Genomic DNA, 25,080 nt, shown 5'->3' on the forward strand with positions numbered 1-25,080 from the left:
CACACACACACACGCACACACACACACAGATACACACATGTCACTGACAAATTGTGATTCATGAGCAGCCAGTTATCGTGCAGCCACAGATGACATGGATCGCCTTTAAACGAGTGTATCAAACACACATCAACTGTCCTTACACAGCTCTAATAGACCCATTTAGACACACAGTCACTTAATACATGTAGGCCAATCATTAATGGACCACGTGCACGCTCACACGCGCGCACACACACACACACACACACACACACACACACACACACACACACACACACTCACACACACACACACACGGCTGGCCCTAAATAGAAGCGGATCTGACGACACTGAGGCGGCCCCCTTCTCCTTCTAGGGAGCAGCCTATTTCTAGAGCTCTCCATTGATCTGCAGTGTCACTTCATCCTGCAACCCAGATCAATTTTTCTGTCACACACATGGCCGCACTCACACACACACACACACACACACACACACACACACACACACACACACACACACACACACACACACACACACTGGGGCACAGGGAGAGACAGGCAGAGAGGGAGAGAGAGGATTTTAAGCTATTCCAGCTCCTTCCCATTTGAAGTAGGTCCAGTGTTTTTATGCATTACAACAATAATTAACTGTGTTTAGCAGCAAAATAGTATTTTCCAGTAATTAATGGTGTAGCAGGTGGGGGTGGGGGTTACCTTGAAAGATCTGCTTTAGACCTATAAGGTATTTGAATGCTCTTTTAGTCTAATATTTGTGCAATTAATTTACTTGGCAATATCTGACTTGTCCAGATCGAGTAAAAACACCGCCCACCTGCTCCTCCAGACTCCAGACTGGACACTGAGCGCTGAATCTGTTGCACGCCTGAACACAAGCGTGAGTCAGGAGCGCCGCAGTGTACAGGACGGAGGTATGGCAGAAGACGGATGTCTCCTTTGGGTGTGGCGTGGTGTGTGTGTGTGTGTGTGTGTGTGTGTGTGTGTGTGAGGGGCTGTTGCTGGTATATAAGGAGAAATGAGCTCACCTTCCCGGCCGCCATGAGTGACAGGCCCAGCTGGTGCCAGAGGTGGAACTCATTGAATGAGAACTTCATGGCTCGCTCCAGACACTGCGAGGAGACATTTGTTTTAGAGTTTATATAAGTGGGATGTGCAGGTACAGGTAGAGGCAGGGGGCTGGTACACCCACAGATGTGTAATGAAAACCATTAGAAGACCAAGTCAGGGAAAGAAGGTTTAGGAACTTTATATTTATTCACTCATTTCTTTCTCGTTTATAGTCACTATACTGAATGGCCACTCTTGTTGGCTGCATTTTTGTAGCTTGAAATGACTGTCAGTCACCACTCACCACCCACTCAGCGCTGTTTCAGAACATAATAATGTGATTGATGTGTGTGTGGACGAGCAGAGGGTGGCGTGGAGCGCCGCTCAGTCAGATGTTGTCACTCACGCAGAAGTGAGCTAAACCAAGACAAAGCTCTGCCTCATATTCTGATGATATAATGTGCACGTACTAGAAAGGCCGCTGACCATTACACATGCAGACAAAGAAATCCTGCAGCGAGGAGCTCAACACATCCACCAATGTGGGATCTAATGAACCGAGAGAGTGTGGACTAATTGTATTACTGAATATAGGGTATTTCTGAATGAACTAAGCCCAGTTTTAATTAAAAATACAGTTATACTTGTAAAATTTGCTATTATGAAACTGCTACTGTCGCTGCTGCTGCTGCGTATTCGTAATGGTTCTGACCCTTGTTAACCCGGCTAAATCAGGGCCCCACACATACCCAATCCCAATTTAACCTCTGCTTATGGGGTTAATGTGCAGAGTTACAACTGGGGTTCTGACCAATTGGGAGGCAGGAAAATACCAATACTTAGTGGAACATACTTCTACTCCACTACATCTCAAAGGGAGAAACATTTACTTTTTTAGGAAATCTCTAGTGCACATTGCTTTCACGACACTTAGCAAAAGTTGTTGACTCACTAGTTTTTGATCATAAGTAATATAATTAGAAGCAATGTGTACAGCTCTCCATATCTACGACAATGATGTAGAAATGAATTGCACACAAACTCGGGGCGCCAAATCGCACTAAACACCAATTCTTATATAATATTGCCTTAAAATAGGGGTCTCAAACTTGTTTGGGGGTCTCTACTGGTATTATCAAGAGCAATATTCTAAAAATATTCCCATTATCAACATCATACTTGTATATGAAGCGGTGGTTTAAATTTAAGTGCTAAACACAAAGTAAAGCTGAGGCTGATGGGAATGTTGGGAATGTTTTGACCCGATGATGGTGTTAGATGGGAATTTAGGGCAGCGCCAAAAGTCTGTACAACTCAGTCGGTGGGAAACATGAATGTCTGAACCAAACTTAATGGCAATTAATTCAATAACTGTCAATAATTTCACTCAACAGCAAAGTCAAGAGATCGCCAAAGTCTTGAGGGAGTTTCTTTACCAAATTTCATTGCAATACATCCGTCTCAGATACAGTCTGGACCAAAGTGGACCGACTGACTGACAACCAGCTAAAATTGTCTGGACCAGCTACTTACACATTAATGCACCAGTAATATTAATACAATAATTTAACATATATAATAATACATGACTCTGAAAGTAGAATTTTCTTGAATACATTTAGACTGCAGGACTTCTTCATACTTTGGTATTACTGCTTTCACTTGACTACAGGATCTGAATACTTCTCTCCTCGTTGCTATTAGCTTATTTTATCCTGCAAACATTTGACCGTTTTATCTTTTTTATTTATTATTTAACTGTTTTTTTTCTCATACATAAAGCAAATGACTTAAAATCATAATAATAATAATACACACTTGTAAATCAATCAACTGAAATTGGATATGAGTATCAGAACTTGCCTCAGACACTGCTTGGATTGATTAATGCTTCAGCAAGTCTGCAATCAATCAAAGTGAATCTTATTCATCACACCAGAGATTGATGGCACTGACTGGCTGACATCTAATTTTTAATAAATGGTCCATACTGGTCTCATATATCAGCAAACTGATCCGACTGTGCAGGTGGAACCACCTCAGTGTGTACGACTGTGTGTGTGTGTGTGGTCCTCCTTTAGAAGATGACTGATGCTATCTATGAATCAGCCAGACAGGTGGACAAACCTAATTTGAGATGACCCCCTCTAACCTCCGCCTCCCCAACTTCCCTCATCTGGGTAGAGGTCACATTAAGGTGGGAAGGGTGACGGAGCTTGTAAAAAAAAAGTCAGAAACCGGAGGAGGTATTTTTGAGCAAGATACTGAACAGAAAAAGAGGGAGGAAGAGGCAGATGGGGGGGGGGGCTGAGGTAAAGACTGAGAGACAGTGAGAGAAAAAGACACATAATCCCTTCGCTCTAAGTGATAAGGACATTCATTAAAAAGTTTGGCAAAGGCAAAGCTCTCGCTAACACATCTCATCTCTCACTCTTTTGCTTTCCTCCCTTCAGACCTCCAGCACAGAGAGAGTGTGTGTCTCTCTTTATGTGTGTGTGTGTCTGTGTGTGTGTGTGCACCTCAGAAAGCATTGCATACTGCCCCCTCCTGGCCATGCCGATGGTGAGCAGGTCGTAGACGGAGGTGGCGTCCTGCAGGCTGGCCTGACGAGCCTCGGCCTGGTCCGGCAGACGACTGATCACCGCCTCGCCGCTGGCCTGGAGGGACACAGAGATGGCGAGTGAGGAAGAGGAGGGAGGACGGAGAACGGGGAAGGTGGGGATGCTGATGTTCTCTCTTGTGTGTGTTTTGAAAGCAGAAAAGGCTGTTTATGTGTGTGTGGGTCTCACCATTGTTTCTGTGATGAGCAGCAGCAAGACAGCCTCCTCCACCACGTCCTGAGGACAGAAGCAACTGCCAGGACACAGAAAACAGGAAATAGCACCAATAACAGGAAGTCTATCCCTTTACACACACACACACACACACACACACACCTACACACACACACACACACACACACACAGCTTGTCCAGAGGTAGATTTCCAGATTGCTGCGAGTGTCCAGTTTCTGTCTCAATTGTGGTTCTGTAACACAACGCGGACCAACCTGGGCGTATCACTACACAGCACTATCTCAGATGTCACACACACAAACACACACACACACACACACACTGGCTCCTTCATTTCTTCCACCTCCACCTCTCCCATCCCTCTCATTCATCACTTTCTTCGCTTTTCTTCCCGCTCTGGTCGGCTCTGTGTGCTATTAAAGGACACATTTACCAGACACCATCGTGGCCTTTTCACAAAGAGGTAACCGATGACAAAAGCCATGAACAATACTGAAGTGCAGCTATTCCTCAGGGTGAAGTCTCCTGTTCCTACTCTCCTTCTAATCTCAGACATGGATTTAGATCTTCTCTTATGATAGTGTGGGCAGGATTAGTCATGTGGCGGTGACTAAGTATGGCTCACAGGGCCTCAGCAGCGAGCGCAGGATCCCTGCAAAGAAGGAAACGCAGAAACGAGGCAGCACAATATTGTTATAGTTTAGTTCTGCAGATGCAGATCACCAGTTTGTTATGTCAGTGCAGTGCATTTTGATCCCTTGTGAATGTTAATGTATTTAATGTTATTGTCATGTCATGTCTTATTATATTGTCATTGTCGAGTTATGCTACCTTGTTTTGTTATATCATGTTATGTCATGTCACATTATTTCGTGTTATGCTGTCATGGTATGTCATGTTTTTGTGTCATGTTACATGGAGATATGTGTTATTTTATACTGTTATGTCTTGTTATGTTATGTCATATTATGTTGTGTCATCATATTATTTTATCATTTATCATAATTTTTGTTATGTCATGTCATGTTTTCATGTTATTTTATGCTATGTTATTCTATTATGTTACATTATTTCCTGTTATGCTATCTTCATGGTATGTGTTGTCATGTCATGTTAAATTATCATTATTAACATTATGATAAGTCACATTATGTTATGTCATACAATGTTGTGCTGTTTTGTTATGTTATATAATATTATCTATGATTAGCTACGGTTTAAAAAGGGTTCAGCTGGTCCAGAACTCACAGGGGTTTAAAACGCAGCTGCGTGCACACGTTCTCGGCCCCGCACAGGTGATTAAAGGGTAATTAAGGTAATTGGTTTTAGCTTTGAGATTTATGTCTTTCCAGTTCAGCCGACCATATCACTAAGTGTAGAAGGAAAAAAATGTGAGAAACTGGAACAATATTAAGTGAGTGTTTTATTATTTATAGTCAGGTTACACTTATCATTTAACCTTTATTTATACAGGTGTGTTGGCTGAGTGTACATGCTCCTTTACAAGCTTGTTGAGTCTTTAAATCTCAAACCACTATTGCCTTGTTACAGTGTTGTGTCTTAGTTCAAAGTTCTACTTTAGACACATAATGCTAACAGGTCCGTCCAACCCAAATATATATTTTTCTTTTCCTTATATGTGTGTTTTTTTCTGTACTTTAAGTACTCTGTCAGTTTGTTGAAATAACCTAAATATGAACTGTAATGACAGTTCATTAATTAGGAGGCAACATAATCGTTCCTCTGTCAGGCTACGATTGAAAAATCTAATTTATTGCCCTATTTGTTTTACTGTTTCAGCTCTAGGAGAGGAGGAGAGGTATGTGAAACAGTCTGGGTGTGCTGTGGGATTCCTCACCCTGACTGACCCACTGTGAACCTGGTAGCCTATGAGCAGCCTCCAGGAGGGTCTGTTACCTGACTTTGCATGTGAAAGTCCTTTCAATTTGCAGAGAGGTCCCTCCCTGATGAACACTCAGCACAAAAACATTTGGACAAAGAGAACAGCTGCTGCAGTTGTTGTTAGTAGGATAGTATTTCAGCCAAAACAGATACGACATGGGCTGAAAGTGCAACTTTGATAGAAGAACTTGACAGCTGGAGATAACTGCTGTGGGCACAGTGGTGAGTTGACACAATGGAGTACCAAAAAACAATCACAGGAGGCATCACCCTTCTTAAATATTGAACTTGGTTGCACTCAGTACACTGACAGGTGGGTCGAACGGATAAGAGAATTAAGAGAGATTAAGATGTATTGACAGAGAAATAAATCAAACAGTACAAACCAGTCAGTGCTGTAACGTTGCGGCGGTTTAACTGTGGGGTAGATGGCGTCTTTGGAGGCGGCGGCTCCCTCTCTGTGGAGCCATGCTGAGGGTGGGGGGCCCAGCGGGGGCCAGTAGCTGTCGTCACTCACAGAGCTCAGCAGCACCTCTGCTAGCTTCCTCGCTGCAGACTACGAGGGAAAGCCCGATGTATTACTGTAAAGTGTTACTACACTTGAATACACTAATACAGAATAATGAATGTTTGGTATCCAGGGATGCAAACTACACTGAAAAAAGAAAAATGTAACATAACGTAATCTTATAAAAAATGAATGAAACTCAAAAATAAATAGTTGGAGTAATATCCAACTTAAGTTTTTGCACAATTTTAAGTATTTGATATAATTCCAGTTTGTTCCATTGACTTATTTTCTTTAAGTTGAGTTTATATAATTATAATGTTCTATAGTTTAGGATTTAATTTCAGTATATTAATGATCATAAGCTCGAGTACGAATCCAAATAATTCGTAATTATCCCCCAAAGTGTAAAGATTTGATGTTAGTCACATAAATAAAACAAGCAGACAATTATTAACAACTTAATTACAGCAGCAACAATTCATAATTAACAGTAAATAGTTTTTATTGTACGTCAGCAGTTTTGACTGGTAATCTTAGTAAGTGGTAACATTTGTATAAAGAAGATGTAATCAGGTAACTTTATTCAGATAAATTCTGTTGAGTTTAACTTTAATTAACTGAATGTTATTTATTTAACAATGAATAATTGAGTTGAATAATTATTTAAATCACATATTTTTTCATGTTTTAATTGTTTGAGTTAATAAAATTAAACGGTTTAAGTAGCTCTGTTTGAGTTAAACTAACTAATTGGGTTATATAGTGTGTGTGTGTGTGTGTGTGTGTGTGTGTGTGTGTGTGTGTGTGTGTGTGTGTGTGTGTGTGTGTGTGTGTGTGTGCGTGTGCCACCTCACCTTCCTGAAGCTCTGAGACCCTCGTGACTCCACCACCCGGAGCACCCTACGCAGTTGGTGAGCACCCTGCGCGAGATGACTAACACACATACACACAGTAGGCGTATACATCAGTGTGATGTAAAGGTGATGAAGGTGCAACATAGAAAAAAGAAATAAGAAGAAAAAAGAAGCTGACAGTCTGTACAGAACGATAAGAGCCCTTAGTGAACAGCGGCAGCGATGTTCTGACTGCTTCACACACCCAGGATCACAGCTCGCCGTGTACGCAGAGTTCCTACAACGACCGCAGCAACACACCCGGTTGTTAGTGTTTCTAATATTTAGTCCACCCCGTGTACATCAGTGATGGTAGCAACAGCACCACAAACCTCCAAAAACAACCACACAGCTCTCTAAAGCAGTCGCAACAAAAACATTATATGTTAGGTTAAAGACTTATTCAGACTTATTAGAGACTATAACGATAATAGCTTCATAATATTTCACTTTTTTGATAAGTTATTGTGCAACCTTTCGGTCTACAGTAACTTTATGATGATATACAATCAAGCAATCGAGACTTTGGACAGGAAGCTGATGAGATGACGTCACTGCCACGTTCTTAAGAAATTAAATATGTTGAGTTTTGATTGTTCTATTAAATTTGCTCATTTTAAAAACACCTACAAATGTCTACATAACCAGCCTCCCCAGGTGCTCAGTGACCTGCAGGCTCGGTAGCATCCAGAGGGAATTATAAGGTGCAAACAGCCTTTTTTGTTTCTGTTCGGGGGATTAAAATGTTGAATTCTTTACCTACAGAACTCAAACTGGATCCTGACTGAGATTATTTTCAACAGTTCCTGAAGAGGGATCAGTCCTGTAGTCATGAATGAACTGATGCGTCCTGTTTTATGGAGCTTTAATTACATTGTGTCCTGTAGGTTTCCTTGAGTTCCTTGTTTTTTAATGTACGTACTTATTGTTCTGCTTGTTTTATGCTGTCTCTCATGTATTTGTTGAGGTTGATGTATTTTAAAATAAAGTAAAATATTGGGACGGGCATTACATAATTAGCTTAGGCTATAAATGCTGTGGTGTGTGGCATTTGTCCCAAGCAGCATTTACTGCAGGACTGTTGCATTAGACTGCATTACCTTTAGCTGGCAGTAAGGAAAGAGTGTGACAGACCAACACTGAGTTTAAGAGTAACACTGACACCTGCTGGTCACAGGTTAAAATGCATGCCTGCTGCACGGAGGTCAAGTGGTGCTCAAAAGCCTTTTCATGATTTACTTATTTTCTTCTTTCTGACACAGCACTGGGTGAAAAAGCCCAAGGTTGCCTCCATAACAGACAAGGGATGAATAAACATATTGCATAAGCAGTGACGTAATGTAAACACAGCTAGATAAATTACCAACAAACAACTGTATAATGAAAATTACATTGAAGAGATGCATTCTGTCAACATTATTTTATTATCACATCACCTAATGTTCTGCTACTCCCCACAAAACTGGTAACTGTGTCTCTTTCTCCCCAAAATTCAGACTGACAACAATTAAAATCCAAGTAATGTGAATATTTCCATCTTCCAAACTAGTTTCCTCCACAATTACAAAAATAAATCCACGGTCATCATTCATTTCCTCAGAGCAGCTGTTTTTAAAAGTCCCACAGTCGAGGTTGGTGGGTAAGGAACATTGTGACTTTGCGGTGGCAGCTCCAAAACTTTGGAATAAACTTCCTCTTTCATTAAACGCTGCTCGATCGCCTATTTTAAGACAAAACTGAAGATGTACATGTTTCCTCTGGGTTTCAGTTACTTAATATTTTATTTATATTGTTCTTACAAGTCTTGTTCTGTCTCTGTTTTTACATTTGTGCACATATTTGTTATTGCCTTACGTGTATATACAGTTTTCTGTCTTTTATTGGCGTTATGTGCCTTTTCTTGATGATGATGTTGATTTTTTTATGTGATTTGACTGTTGGACAGTAGGAGGTGACAACAAAATTAATGTTGTAACTGGTTATCTTTTGGGGAGCAACTGTAAAAGTTGTAACTGTAAAAGTAAAATAACAAGCCTGTTGTGTAGTAGAAAGTACATATATTTGTGTAAAAATGTAGGAACTGAAACAAAGTATTTGTAACTTCCCACCTGGTATCGAAGCAAATAATGTATGTATTTTTGTTTTAACTCTTGAAGGTCAAAATTATTTATAAAAAAAGCAGGAAAAGCAAGAACAGGCAGAAGGTTTACAGACAGAACACAGGGGGAGGCAGACAGTGTCTGGGTATGTGGGGTTGGTGGACTCACCCCCTCTGCAGCAGACAAAGGTAACCACTCTGTAACGCAGCCTGGAGGAAGTAGCCCAGCTCGATGTCCACGGGTGGAGGAAGCAGATTTGCTTTGGCTGTCTTGGTGTGAGGTGTTGTTACTGTCTGAAAATACACAGTTTATATTCACTATGTTTAAACCTTTAGACTTCCTGTTTGTGTCTTTTAATCTTCTGACTATTGCTCCAGTATCAGAGGGTCAGAGTGAATGAACACAGATAAAACCAGGATGTCACAGTGAACCAAAGCAGTACAGAGTGGAACAGTAGAGTATATTCTTTACTAAAAAGTAGTAATACCACACTGTAGAAATACTCAATTGCAAGTAAAAGTCCTGCATTCAAAACCTTATTTAAGTAAGTAAAGAGGCACTAACAATGCAGAAATATGCAGAATGACCCCATTACTATATTACTGGACAGGTGATTCCCAACCTGCTTCCCTAAGGGACCCCTTTTCTATCACTGAGTAAACTGATGACCCCTGACTCTGACATATTTTATAGATATTTCACATTATATTCAATGTATAACCATAACAGTACAGAAACAAACTGTACAATGAACACAAACAGTGATTTGGATGAATTATTTCCTGTGAATGTTGCATCAGAGACAAGTTTTCCTGCTATTTAGAAGCTTTTTATACATTCTCTTTCATACATACTTAATAAAATAATATAATAGGCTTCTTTCTTTGTGACAATTTCACAGTTTTTTCTATTAACTCTTTGGTTGTTCTATCTTTTCCAATGCAGAACGAGGCTGTTTAACAGAGTGAAGGCTCAATGAATGTAACTTGTGTTCAGATCTTAAAGTTTATATCGAACTAAAATGAATGGTAAAAAGGAAAATTAAATAGTAAACACAAATGAACTGCTACGCTGACCATATGTTTGTATGTAAAATCTTAATGAGAAAAGTAACCACCAACTATAGCTGTGTTATATATTAAGTATGAAGTAGCATATAATGGAAAGACCTGAATAAAAATACACTGAAATAAACACTGCTGGACACGAGTCAACAGAAATGATCAGAATAAAATGGACAAAGGATCAATTGTAAACGCAGACACACAAGCAGGAAAGAAACTGATGAACACAGACACATTTATATTTACATGCGCACTCTACAAACCTTATCGAGCTCCTGCAGGTAGGACAGAGCGGCGTCACAGGCCCTGAGGAAACAGGACAGACTCTCCTCCTCCCTCTCAGACAGACGGACACGAGACACCGCAGAGACTATCTGGTGGTCCAGAGACAGACCTGAAACACAAAGGAGAGACCTGATGAATTATGACTGGCGTTAGCAGGTGATACCTAGCAGGGGGTTAATGTGGTCAACGCTTGAGATACAGAGAGTCATTACGGTATAATTTACTATAATATAAAAATTGTAATTGTCAGTTTATAATCAGTTTAAAGTAGAATGTGTTTTGTTGTGTAATTGTCTTATCTGAAAATATCAAAATAAATGAGAGGAAGGTCATATTTCGGTAGCTGTTAGGTAAAGGATAAAAGTGTTACATATTCAAATAAATGAGAAATGTCTTCATCTCAAAGGGTTTCTTAAACAGCCATCTACGTCACTTATTACTCCCTGCCAACGAGTTTTCTAAAATCAAAGTAATGGATACGCAGAATGTATTAATTCAAACTTCAACAGATTCTGTTTTTCATTATCAGAACAGGTCTACAGCTATCTCTGCACTCGTTTTTGCTCTGTACAAATTCAAATTACAGTACGTGTACAATTCAATGGGTTTATTGGGTTTTATTTTTGGGTAATTGTCGTCATGTTCGTAGTGTGGAAAGTTAATATTAATTTTTAACCACATGCTAACATGCCAACTTTGCAGACTGCATTGCAAAAACATCCACTCTAAAAAGTGATGTGGACCTACTACCACTTAATTAAATGCATAATAAATTATATAATTTATTATTATTTATTTACTGATTTAGAAAAAACCTTTTAAGCTGCAAACATTATTTTCATTATTTTTATTATAACAGTTTTTTTTTGTTGAGCCAAAACAATTATTAATCAGAATTTCAAATAGTGTTTTTTATAAGACTAAAACAATCAATTATTGGCAAAGATGACTTGTTTATTTTTAAATTGTTTCAATTTTGCAATGAAGTGTTTTTTTTTAAATTTCTTTAATCTTTTGCTGTGATGTCATCGGAATGTTGTGATGTCATTGATTGATGTCAAGATCAAAGCCAATAGAATGTTGCTTTGATACAAAGGCGAACATTCTGTCTGAAACTATGGATATAGGATCCCAATCAACCTGGTTCAGTTCACATTCTTCAGGACACTTCCACAAGGACACAACCACAACAAGCACAGATTCTTAAGGACTTCGGATCCAAGGATACTAACAGACATGGATCAATCTACATATGAGAGTCTTCGCGTACTTATCCAACAGAGCCTGAACAAGCTGACAACCATACAGTTGTCGCAGCTGCAAGGCGGGTCTCTAGACAGCACCGCAGAGGATGTAATCACCGAATTGTGTGTGGATATTGTAAATATGCTATTCATACATGTTACTGAGGTGTTTAATTGGAGGCAACTGAAGGGGAGGCTCACTCCCACATCATCTAAAAGCTCTTCTGGGTCTGCCAGATCACAGAAGGACAGCATTTCTGAAGATGATGTCCGCAGCTGTCTGGGAGACAAAATATCCCTGGCTTTCTCTGAGGCAACCAGGATCACAGACATCAGTTGCCGAAGCGTGGAGAAGGTTACCAGCGCTGTGGTTAGAGAGATCACCGAGAGACTAAATGAGCTCTCCGATGCCTCTGGAAGTATTGGAGGCAGCAATAAAGGGAAAAGTCCTCTCGTCTCACGTTCATTCACGCACAGACTGAAGACCATGGTCCGACATGTTGTGAGGATGTTAAAAAACTGCACAGGTGAGGAGGGCACCACGCCCCTTGGAAGCGGGGAGTTTACCCCCGTACTTTCTTTTGTGGATGAGACGGACATTCTGCCTCAGACGAGCTTTGTCATCGAAACGACAGAAGCCGTGAAAGCTATACTGCAACAACAGGCAAAATGCATTACCCCGATTAGTTATAACGCTAAGATTTCCGATGAAGAATGCGAAGTGTTTGAGTCCGGTTCCTCCCAGGACACAAACGAGATGGCTTCTTCTATAGTCAAACAAATAATTGAAGACACTTCACTGCCGGAATCAGTGCCGGAATCAGTGGCTGAATATGAAAAGTTACCCTACTGGAAAACGGTGGGAGATAAACTTAAGTATTTCTTTGCGGTAAGATTTGCCAAGGGCTCACTACTTGTCCTTGTGAGACAACTGAGGCGTAAATATAATTGCGTCTCAGAGGAAGAGACGTCTCTGAGCCAGTTAATGGAAGAGGCCGATCTGGTGGTGAAAACCATCATCTCATTAAACGAAGAGGACATAAATAATGACACGGACGACGAACCCACTTATGAGAGAATCGCAGAGGTAATATCCAGCGGACAACACAACATGGCTGCAATTGAACTTGGTGATATTGTCTCACAGCACCTCCAGCAGGACCCTTCCGTTGACTTCCGTTTTGAAATACAGGGCGAGGTCAACACTTTTATGAGGCAGATACGCAACTGGCTCAACCGGCAGCTAAAGCTCCACAAAAAGAGGGGGGACCACGCAAGTGTGGCTGTGAAGCAAATCAGGGGACTGGTCAGCCAGCGATCGCTCACACAGACCTCAGTTGTACAAAGTGGCTGCGTGACACCTGTGTCAGGTTCAGCTTCTATTGCTCTGGAGGTCGCTGTAAGTGCTGAGGCTGGTGACACTTTGGTGGTTGAACCCAAACCACATTCCACCCCCATACAGTCCGTCAAGTCGCAGATTGTAAATGAAGCTAGGGACACTTTGGTGGTTCAATCCGAACCACCTTCCACCCCCATACAGTCCGTCAAATCGCCAATTCTAAATGAAGTTAGAGACACTTTGGTGGTTGAACTCAAACCACCTTCCACCCCCATACAGTCCGTCAAATCGCCAATTGTAAATGAAGTTAGAGACACTTTGGTGGTTGAACCCGAACCACCTTCCTCCCCTATACAGTCCGTCAAATCGCCAATTGTAAATGAAGTTAGAGACACTTTGGTGGTTGAACTCGAACCACCTTCCACCCCCATACAGTCCGTGAAGTCGCCAATTGTAAATGAAGCTAGTGACACTTTGGTGGTTGAACCCGAACCACCTTCCACCCCCATACAGTCCGTCAAATCGCCAATTGTAAATGAAGTTAGAGACACTTTGGTGGTTGAACTCGAACCACCTTCCACCCCCATACAGTCCGTGAAGTCGCCAATTGTAAATGAAGCTAGTGACACTTTGGTGGTTGAACCCGAACCACCTTCCACCCCCATACAGTCCGTCCAGTCAGAGATTAGAGACAGAGCTAGGGACACTTTGGTGGTTAAAGCCAAACCACTTGCCACCCCCGTTCCGTCTGTAAAGTCACTAATCCGAGACAAGTCTGGTGACACTTTGGTGGTTGTAGTAGAACCACCTTCCATCCCCATTCAGTCCATCGTGTCACCCATCAGAGATGAGGCTGGTGAAGCTGTAAGTGAGACCGCAGCACCAGCAGCCTATCAGTGGGACTTAATGAGCTGCAATATTATGGCCATTGCAGTGTTCCAAAAGATAATGAAAAGGCGAAAACATCTGGACAGTAGTCTGACCTGTAAGGTCATTGAAAGCATCAGTGAGTCACTGGCGGCGTTGCTTTGGGAGCAGATTGGAGGCGCTGACGTTGCTGTCAAGCCGAGCGGCCATGATATAAAAAGGGTCGCCAAGGCGGTGCACAAGGAGTTGTGCAAGAATACAGGCGGTGCAAAGATCTTGCAGAAGAGCCTGCTGACCCAGAATGTATCTGTTTACAGATACATAACTGAGACAGTGAAAATGCATCTGGTGATGCCAGAAAAGAAGACTGGCATGAACAGACTCTTGTCACGTCTCTTAAATACCGTGGCCAAGCCGTTCACCGCCTGCTTTGGACGCAAAGATTAATCTTTGGCGGTTTCAAGGCGTTAGGGCAAACACACGCAAAAATACACGCGTAGTAACTGAAATGACATAGGGTTTACTCCGAGAGGCTTCGGTTCGCCCACATTTTAAACCTTAATGAAAAAAAACCTAAGTACCAAAAAAACAGGTGACACCACATGACAAGACCGGCATGAACGGTTTCTTCTAACATCTCTTAAATACTGCGGCCAAGCCATTCACCGCCTGTTTTAGAATCAAACAGTAATCTTTGGCGAGTTCGAGGTGGTGGTTAGGACAAACACGGACAAAAATACACGCGTAGTAACTGAAATGACATAGGGTTTACTCCGAGAGGCTTCGGTTCGCCCACATTTTAAACCTTAATGAAAAAAAAAAACCGCTCCGTGCTACTATCCTCAGATGTCATAGACGCAACTGGTCGAGGCAGACGGCCACCCACCTAGAGCCGGGGTCTGTCCGAGGTTTCTGCCTCTTAAAAGGGAGTTTCTCCTTGCCACTGTCGCCAAGTGCTTGCTCATGGTGGGAATTGTTGGGTCTCTGTAAATAATTCTAGGATATCAGGTGTCCTAGGACCACGCAGGTGCCTCAGTGTTTAACACTGTGGCCTCACAGTTATAAGGTGAGAGTTCAGTTCCGACCTTTGACCCTCTCTGCTGTGAGGAGTACAGAGTGCTCACCGAGGGTTTTCTCCGAGAAGCTTCGGTTTCCCACGTTTAAAAAACTTCTCCGATCGAATCCGACCTGTGGCTTCCTGTCATCCTTTCTCTCTCTCTCTCTCTCTCTCTCTCTCTCTCTCTCTCTCTCTTCAGCTATCAGTATCCATTAAAAATAGATAAAAAAAATAAATAAAAATAATAGAAGAATAAACAATTGGTTTGATAAGAGTCCCTTCCTGAACACAATCACAAGCCTTATATGGCAATAATCGAGTACTTTTCATGACATTTGCGTGACTGCGAGGACCTGCAAATCACTGCTTGCAGCCTTTATTTTATATAAAATCTTGTGTAATTGATTGGCCTTTTCAATCTGAAATTAAAGATATTCATACCAGTAAAAACAGTGAAATTACCTATAAATAAAGGCAAAAACTGCTATAATACAAATATTATAATCTTAAAGCTATAGAACTGTAAAATTCAACAAAAGTCACCATCTGTTACAGTAATAATTGCTGTTTTCATTACAAAAACTGTATTTTGACAGTTTACCAATGCGTATCCACTGACAAAAAACATTTATTCAGCATGTTTGTTGTGAAAACTTAATTATACAGGATATCTGTAATCTATTAACAGTATTAAACTTCAATTTAACAGTTTAAGCTATTAAATAAATAAAGAAAAGTTATAGATTTGCAAAAGAAAACAGTAATTGTATGATTATTTACAATATTATTTTACAATAAACATGTAAATTAACAGGCTGCTTGTAATTTCATTATTTCCATGTATTTCCATGTATTGTATTAGAATTTTCAGTTGTTTATTTTTACAGTTTAGGACCAGAGAGGAAGAAGCGAGCAGGGCAGTCCTGGTCCAGATGCCAGGTCTGACGTCCGTTAGTGGACTCATTGGTACAAATAAACGTAGCGAGCAGGAACATTTCTAGACCGCAAGAGGCCTGTGATGGACAGCAGCCTCAGGCCAGACGCCAGGTCTAATCAAATAAGCAGACAGCTGCCAATGGACGAGACATCAGCATCCAAATATTCACATCTGACTCCATTCCCACACCACTGTGCAATATATGCACACAAAAAAAGAGCATGGGAAGGAGCTTTGCAACCCTCAAGGGAGTAGATCTGTTTTCTCGTGTAGAGTCAGTCATAACAGTCCGCTGTAAACATAATTTCCCAAACAATCAAAGGAAATCAAAATCTATAATAAAATTCTCTCAGTGTCATGAGCATGAGGTCATATCCGATCATCAGGAAACAGTGTAATGACCTGATGATGATGATGAGTGTAACAAGATTATCCAGAGCTCTAAGGACAAAAGAGAGGGTAATGATCTGTGGATGTGACCTTTGACCTTTAATAAAGCTGGTATTCAGTAATTAAAATAGACAAATCGATTGTATCTGTCTGGAAAACGTACCTAAAAATAATCTGCCACAACAAAACGGCATTTCTGGACCTCAGACGGCTTGGGTGCATGTGTGACTGTGAGTAACGGCACATCCTCGACATATGACTCACAACCATTTTTAAAACAGCATCTGTGCAGAAATCTGCCAATTGCAGTAAAATATGTTCCCTGAAGGGCTTTAAGTTGTTTCTTTACTCTGAAGAATCACATTTCAGACGTTGAGGTGTCTTTCAGGAGAGAAAACACAAAGGTTGTGTTTGTTGAGCTCAGGTCTGAATTAGGGTGGAAGTATAAGGGACACATTGGCGCAAGGACATGAATCACAACCTCATGGGCGTTCTCTGATTTTGTGTGACATTTTTTTATTTTATGCACCGATTTAAAAGTCCTCTACTCTCCACATGAATGTAAAGGAAAAAAAGATCCAGATTCTGTGACTGTGTTGACTATTTCTCTCCTAAAATCTGTTCACAAACATATTTTATTGTTTATCTGGAACACGAGATTATGTGTGACCCGGCGAGCCACCATTGTCTGAACAATGGAGATATCAACGACCATAACACCGAAATCAAGGCTTTAAAATGAGCATTGAGGCAACCGGAGGACATCAGAGGAAAAACAACAAAACATTTTCTACATATAATCAGTGAATAAAGTTATTATTTAGTTATTATAAAGTTGTGTTTTTGTACAAACAGTGACTACACTGCAGCAGCGTCTGTGTGTTTCCAGCCTAATTCTGGTCTCATTTGTTGTTTGATAAACAGTAAATTCATCAAACTGAGGTTAAAAACAACATCACATGTGGTCTTCTCAACTGGAAACGTGTTTATTTGCATACAGTGCGGGGAAGTGAGCTCCAATCACAAGTGGTCACTCAAAATGCATGCGGAGGACTGACGTACTGAAAGCTGTCCACTTGTGATCGGATCACCCAAGATGCACGTTAATGGCAGGCGTAAACGCGGCCTAAAGGACCAGATTTTCACATTTCTGCTTTCACATCATTAGTGTCATCCACAAGCTGAGGTTAAAAGACTCAAACAAACACACCACGAGGTTACTGACATAACTATCCTTCCATTTAAGCTGATGTTTTCCAGCCGCGTTACATTCATTTCCACAGATTGGATTTCATCGGCCCGACCGCCTCCTTTTCCCCCTCCACTTCCAAAACCCCGTACAAGGTCACTGTGATTTTAGGGCTGTAATAACTCCTAGCAACAGGATTAGGAATGTTATCATCGAGGAAACGTATGCAGAGAGCTGTTCAATCTTAGTTGTGGTGTTTTTCAGGGAAACGAGCCAGTCCTCGGTAGGCGAGGCCGACAGGTAGGAGATCTACAGTCAGTATGCAGCTCCATAATGGACCAAAACGTCTGAAATCCCAGTGAGAGGCAACACAAGTCTTACTAAAGGTTAATGAAGCCCACTATGATATTTGACTGAATAGTTTTGTTACACGTTGGACACTTGTCATTCTTTCTCACCCAAATCAGGACTAACAAACATTTGCAAAGCCGACTTTTGATTGATCGTATTTCTGCTCAGTATTTCTCAAAATGTCTCAAACCTGTTGCTTCTTGTCCCTTTGCCTCCTCTCCTTCTCCTGCATTGGTATGTGGGTGTGTTTGTTAGTCTGCTACTCTGTGATACACTTTTGAATTACTTCTAAACCCTCTGAGCTCCATTTCTGCTGGAAGAAAACACCCCTTTAATATCCTGTAAATGTTAGTGGCAGCTCATCCGTTTAATAGCTGAAATCATTTGTTAAACCTGCATTAACTGAAGTTTTTGGGTGCAGTGAACGCTGTAAACACATATTATCTCTCAGTACGGCTGACTTGTTAGAAAAAAGTTGTTTATTTACACGTTGAGCAGATATGGACATTATCAATGCTTTGTAGTCATGTTTATGGCCATCTGAAAAGTGATACGTTTAATATTTGCCATCCTTGTTAGCTCTGTCTAACTGGACCAGGAGGTCAGTCTGTTGTAGACACGGCGCTACACCAGGGCTACGTGAGCTGTGTGCTATATGTAAATATAATCTGACAGTATGTATAACAACAGCTATCTATCAGCTATGTCATTAGGGGATGTGTACGGATGGCTGCAGCCTGAAGTGGCGAGCTGGATACAGGACGGGATGTGGGATGATCAGTGAGTTCAGAGGGGCTCTGTGGGGGCTTGTATGTTACAGTCGCCATCCTGTGGTGTTCAGAGGATGAGCCACTGAAGGACGACACTCAGTGTTGTGATATATTTATGAGATGTACACATTTTGTTTTCATTTAATTTATTTCAGCGCATTCATTAAGAATGATGAACTACTTAGGAGGTGTTCTACATCAGGAATTAATGGACACTCAGCAGCCAATCACAATTGAGTATTCACCCAGACTGTGGTGTAAAACATATATAATTTAATGATCTGTATTTGGAAAAGTGTCTGAAGGTTTGGAAATAAAACAGTTTATTGATTTGCCACCTTTTAGATATTTCTATTTAATGTTTTACTAATGTGCCGCAATTATGTTTTTTAGCCTTTATTTTGGGGTTTTCTGAGCAAATATTCATATATGTGATTGTATCATGTATTATTTATTTCTGCCACCTCTTAAAGTCTCCCCTGGCCACCACATTTCTCTCGATCTGCCCCTGAATCTGCCCATTTTTGCAGAACTCAGCCATGAACTTGGTGACAACAATGTTTTTATTCCCGACTGTAACGATGGAAAAAGACCCAAGTTGTTCCAAACCTGGAATTTCCTCTTTAATACTTCCAGAGTTGTCAGGTACCTTTAATGACAAACGCCTCAGCCAGGAGGCGGAGGTGGTAGGTCGGCTGGAAATCCTTGGTCAGCTCCTCCAGTCCCACCCTAGCACACATTCCCTGGGCGTCCCGGTAGCGACCCTGCACATAGTGCACCTTGGCCATCAGCAGCAGAGCCTCGTTCAGGTACCTGGGCTGGAGGACGAGAGGACATAAGTGGTTCCTGTGTTCTGTGCCATAATGGTTTCAAGCTTTAGAGAGATACTATAGGATGAACCCACTGTGAGACGGCCTCGGCTGAGGATAGTGTTGAGGTGGCTTTTGGCCCGGCACAGTTTGGCCTGGGTCTTGTCCGTCAAAGGCGTGGAGCTCCGTAACAGGTCCATGTTTTCCTGCAGGCACTCCTCCAGCAGCACCTCGGCCATCAGCAGCGGCCCGTAGTCGTCTACAAAGATGATTGAAAAAGTAAAAAAACAAGTTTGTTGGAGTAGGTCTGAGCTCAGGGTCACAGGTCATTTGTTTCTGTAGCCAAAGCAAACCTCCCTCAGTCCATTAAAAACAGCATTTCCCAACAGCGCAGGGAGAGGAGTTCAAATATGCCAAAGTCCTGAAGTCTATTTAGAAGCTACAGTTTCCACTTCCCTCATTTCCTTAAATAGCTTTAACATTGTAATACTATGATAAGCGCTGCACGTCCACCTCCACGGAATCAAGATACTGAAGTTTTGGTAAACCAGCTCCGCTCTGACGGGGCCTTCAGTGTCCTGTAGTAAACCTCAGTTTTTATGTACACACACGCTCGATTAAAGCCTTCCTGTTTAGCTTTTTCTTTCTGTGTGTGTGTGTTCTGACGCCAACTCTGTGAGCAGTGTTTATGTCCCGATACACTTGACATATTTGCCAGTTAGTTTTATCAGCACGGCCAAGGCTACACCTATCAGCGAGGGGAAGGTGAGGGATAAACAGCAGGACTTCATAACTGTAGCAAACAGCTGTTTAAAGGGTTCACACAAAGCCGTGGCCGAGACTTTGGAAACAGTCAGTGCTGCAATAAAGTAGCCGGGAGGTAAAAGAGTGTTGTTGGACAGACAGAAACAATCTGTGGTGCATTATTGTAATTTAATCTCCTTTTGTCTACCTCCTCTTCAGTTAGTAATTTCCTCATTTTCGTGAATTACATTTGAACTCCGCAGAGGAAAGGCAGGAAACTTGTTGCTATCAGTTTCACTGAAGGTGTGTGTTTGAGCAACAGCTTTGTGGTTAGAAAAAACGTTAAGGCTCCCCTCATGTATTACAACATACACACAAATAGTCTGCCTGGAGCAATAATGTGTGGCTGACATGTTTCTGCAGAAAAAGTCAAAATTCCACGTTAAAATCTTCTCCCTCTACCTCAATTAAACTCCAGAATCTATGAATATGCAGTTTTCCTGTTTTCCTGCTTCACTGTGGAGACATTTTCAGTGTCTGTGCTCTGGTGGCTTAGCAATCGAGTATGTGGTTATTTATGAAAGGGGCTGCAGTCTCACAGTGAATTATAACACAACTGTATTCAGTCTCATTTTTAATCAACCCTTAACAACAGTTAAAAACAACTTTATAACTTTAGCTGGTGGACATAGTGGAGCATTTAGCTGCTAAAGAGCCAGATATTTCTCTCAGGAGTTGGTGGAGAGTAAACACAGAGCTAAAAGGAGAGTGAATACTGGACTTTCAGGTGAACAAAAAAGCTAAAAATGCACTACTGGTTGTGTAAATAAAATGTCAACCATATCAACTTAAATAGCGACTTGTTTCTGCTGCCCCCAAGTGGCTAAAAATATGTTACGCTCAATCTTTTCTTCAAGAACGTACCAACACAAAGCATCTGAAACAACAACCCCGTCCTGAAAAACTCTTAAATGTTTCATATTGTCCTAAATGTAACACACTGGACCTTTAAAGTTGGATCTGCAGTCAACACACAAAGAAGACTGCTAGGTAGTGAACATGGACGTAAACATTGGAGCTTTAAAATAAAATAAAATCAGCTTTTTATGAGGAAGGAAATGCATTAAATTTGTTTGTTAGACCTTTTCAAAAACATACTATATATTTTTGAAAAGAAACAGTGAATTTAAACTTTTGTTTACAAGAAAACTCCACAGGGTGCCTTTAAATATACTGAGTCTGAGAATAGTGCAACCAGCTTATAAAATAGCCACAAAGTGTTTTAACTGTAGAATAAAATTCCCTCAGGGTTGCAAAAAAACAAACAAATCCCATAAAAAATACAGAAGACTCACACATACGACCTCAGTGTCCTAAATAGTTACTGCAGTGAACTGGTGCATTTTGCCACCACATCTTTAAATTATCTTTACAGTTTTACAGCAGGGTGGATTTTACCACTACGTTTAATTCCTTATTACTTTATGAAGCTCCTCTGTCTCTAACTCGGCCTCTCCTGGTGCACCATGCCTTCCATGCGCACTTAATGTCAGATCAGCTAATGTGAACCAGGCATGCACGCAGTAATACCACATTGATTTAACACTCCAGTGCATAGTGCGGGCGGGGAGAAACCGCCGGCCTGCACTATCAGCCACTTACGGGCCACAATAACAGCGGACGTGCAGTCGAGTCACCTGAACCCATATTTACTCTGCTTAGGTGAGAGGGGGGGGACGCAGGTGCATTAGCGACTTACCAAAGGTGCTTTATGAGGCACACAATGATAAGTGTGTTTGCATTTCTTCCAGCATGCACTGTGTGGAATGATTTTTAAAGGTTATTCCACTGGAAAGTCTTGATGCTTTAGGTTGGCTCTCCTGTATGAGAGGGGTTAACAATGCAGAGGCCAGGCTATACCTTTTGATCATGCTCTCTTTCATTGTGTGTACTGTAAACTTCCAGGGAGTGACGTGTTGTTGTTGGAGCCATCCGGCAGCCTCTCTCTGAACCCTGGTCCGACCCACTGGGAAAGTCAGCTTTGGGGAATAAATTCTGCAGAAGAAACCTTTAAAGCTGCAGTAGGTAACTTTTAATAAAAGACGGACAGACGGATAATCTGGTTCCTCCGGCTCCTCCTGGTGCTCCTGATGGCGTCTGCAAGAATCCACCAAAGCAACCAAATAGAGGCAAGAATAGAGAAATAAAGATGGTTCTGGTATTTGACCCTTTGGGAAAGAGTATCTTCCTCGGCTCTGATTGGTTGTCGTTCAGGTGCAGTGGATTATGAGCCATTAAGGAGCTCTACAGCGACCCGGAGGAGGCAGATTTTTTATGTCCTACTATCAGGATTTAGTGAAAGTTTCAGCAAATATGACACAAAAATAATAAACTTTAATAAAAGTTACCTACTGCAGCTTTAAGTACACTCTATCTTGTTAAGTCCAAAGTCCAACCTGTGTACAGTTCAACCCAGACTACAAACATCCTCCACCAACACTGTTTCTCACTAAATCCTAAAATCATACTTCAACAAACAAAATCTACAAATTAACAGAGTAAATCTAAATAGTTCCAACTACAAATCAACTTATATTTAAGCATTTTAACTCTGACAACAACTCCTAAAAACTTCCCTAAAAAAAAAAAAACCAGCTCACTGTTTCCAGATTTAACCTGAATATAGAACAGAGTGTTTCTGGCTGTGCAGAAAGATAGAGCTCAACTTCAGCTCCTCCAGGTGTGTGTGTGTGTGTGTGTGTGTGTGTGTGTGTGTGTGTGTGTGTGTGTGTGTGCGGTACCACTCACCGTCCTCGTGGAACCGCGCAGCGTGCATCTGGTCGATGATCGCCGGCATCTTGTCCCACTGGCACTCGGCCCGGTAGCGCTCCAGCTCCGCTTCCAGCCGGATCTGGGTGAAGGAAACCCGGGATGCCATCGCCGCTCTGTCCCGGTGGTGACTGTACTCCCCGGACACGATGGGAGTAACTGCGGACTGGCAGGAGAAATAAATGTGTAATCTTTGAGTGCGGAGGGGTGGGGTGTGGGTTACTACACAGGGCCAGCAAACACAACATCCAGAGGGCAGCAACACAAGATTTTATTTCACATCTCAGGTTTTAATTGTGAGGATTTTATTGTTGTTACTGGAGCTAATTCATTCATTTGAATATAATCCATTGTATGCATTAACTACTTCATTTAACAAGGAAACTCCTGCAATATTCTGAATTTAATTTAATAAAAAAACTGAAGAAACAAACATTTATTTCTTATAAAGGAGGAAAAAAATCTTATTTTAGAGATTAATACGAATATTAAAGGATTTTATTGGACAAGAAGAACATCCTATAGGATGTTTTTGAACCATTGTAACTTTATAACGCCTCCCTGCACTGTCATACATTAATCGTGTTATTTGGCACTTGCATTAACGCGTTGCTGCCTGTATGAGAGTTATGTTCTCCTGAAGAGAGTTGTGGCATGTTTGAGAGGCCTCTGATCTGTAGCTGTTGCACCGCAAAAGGAAGGGCGGCCTCCTCTGAAGAGCACACGTCCTTAATCTTTCCCGTTAACACTTTAACTGGATCAGGTAGGGGCTTATGCATCAGTGCACAGGGCTCTCCTGCAGCAACACACTGAGACACACACTGTCACACAGTGCAGCAAACAACGATTCTTCTTTTAATAGTGTTCATTTCATTAATGAGTTCACTGCAAAAAAAAAAAAAAAAAAAAATCAATTTGTAATTGCTTGGCTTGCTCCCTGATCTGGGTTCAGCAGCACCTGGCTCAGTTACAGAATAATACATCTGTCAGCTATTGCGCTGTGACATGGAATTCGCGCTGCATCAAGCACAAGGTTGTACAAACTAATAGAGGAACTACAGTGGTATTCACACTAAAGGGAGGGGGGGAACAAGTGCACCTGAATCCTCTCAGCCACAGCACGGAGGGGGGGGTCACTGACTACTGACAGTCTATCAGCTACTGCATCACAGAAAAACAACCTCCAGCCTCCTGAACAGAGCTTTAGCAGCGTCATTTTCTCTCTGGAAACTGGACATTTGCTTATCGACTCTTCCTCCTCCTCCTCCTCTTCCTCCTCTTCTTCCTCTCCTTCCCAATGAACTCCACCACACAGCGCGTGCTCCCCTGTGCGTGTGGATTTGACAGCTCAGCGGCTGCTCCACGCCCCCCCCCCTCCCTCCCCCTGCTGACGTAAAGGAAGAGTCACCTCAAAGGTGTTTTGTTCAGTCAAGATAAGTCACCTCAAATCGGTGCCATGTGCATGTTGTAACAGCTCTGTGTCTAATTACACAATGTTTAAATGTTTAATTAATGTCAATCTCAGGCCAGTTAATGGGAGATTTGCTTTGTTTCTTGTAGCAGGAATGAATGTTTAGCATGTTTTTTTTTTAGAAAGTATATTAAGTGTAGCCATGGTTTTAGTGCTAACAGCATTAAAACGTTCCTAAAAAGTCAGAAACATAATAACATCTGAGGAATAATTTAAGTAACAAGTGTGCGTGTTGAGATTTTCATTCCCGGTCACACAATAATGCAAACATTGTGGTGAGAGAAGTTACTTTTGGTCTTCAGAAGACTCGTATGATGCAACTTATTGTTGATAATGTGTGTAACAGGGAAACAGAGACAAGACTAAAATGTGTATTTTAACTAACATGTTATGAGTTTCTGATTAAAGAAAATGTATTTTATGTCTAAATAGGAAACAGAGCCACACAATAATACAAAATATATGATTTCTGAAGGATTCTAATA

General features: G+C 41.4%; 1 protein-coding gene and 1 long non-coding RNA gene across 2 annotated transcripts in view; one reads left to right on the forward strand and one right to left on the reverse strand.

Annotated features, from left to right (window-relative positions):
• The window catches only part of ttc7a (tetratricopeptide repeat domain 7A), a 57,145-nt gene extending 32,756 nt beyond the window's left edge, over positions 1–24,389 (reverse strand). The window contains exons 1-11 of the mRNA XM_051427875.1: positions 24,306–24,389; positions 23,104–23,290; positions 19,647–19,810; positions 19,392–19,560; positions 10,577–10,707; positions 9,418–9,542; positions 7,112–7,190; positions 6,133–6,302; positions 3,839–3,902; positions 3,569–3,706; positions 1,028–1,111 (exon numbers count right to left, since the gene is read on the reverse strand). Coding sequence (XP_051283835.1) covers positions 1,028–1,111; positions 3,569–3,706; positions 3,839–3,902; positions 6,133–6,302; positions 7,112–7,190; positions 9,418–9,542; positions 10,577–10,707; positions 19,392–19,560; positions 19,647–19,810; positions 23,104–23,290; positions 24,306–24,362 — 1,368 coding nt within the window. The 5' untranslated portion in view covers positions 24,363–24,389. The remainder of the gene's footprint in view (positions 1–1,027; positions 1,112–3,568; positions 3,707–3,838; positions 3,903–6,132; positions 6,303–7,111; positions 7,191–9,417; positions 9,543–10,576; positions 10,708–19,391; positions 19,561–19,646; positions 19,811–23,103; positions 23,291–24,305) is intronic.
• LOC127378814 (uncharacterized) lies at positions 408–3,583 on the forward strand. The gene is made up of 3 exons (XR_007888177.1): positions 408–594; positions 795–913; positions 3,503–3,583. It is a non-coding gene; the product is annotated as an uncharacterized LOC127378814 (long non-coding RNA).
• Positions 24,390–25,080: the final 691 nt, after the last annotated feature.

The sequence above is a fragment of the Dicentrarchus labrax genome, unplaced genomic scaffold (assembly GCF_905237075.1).
Source record: "Dicentrarchus labrax unplaced genomic scaffold, dlabrax2021, whole genome shotgun sequence".
Taxonomy (NCBI): Eukaryota; Metazoa; Chordata; class Actinopteri; family Moronidae; genus Dicentrarchus; species Dicentrarchus labrax.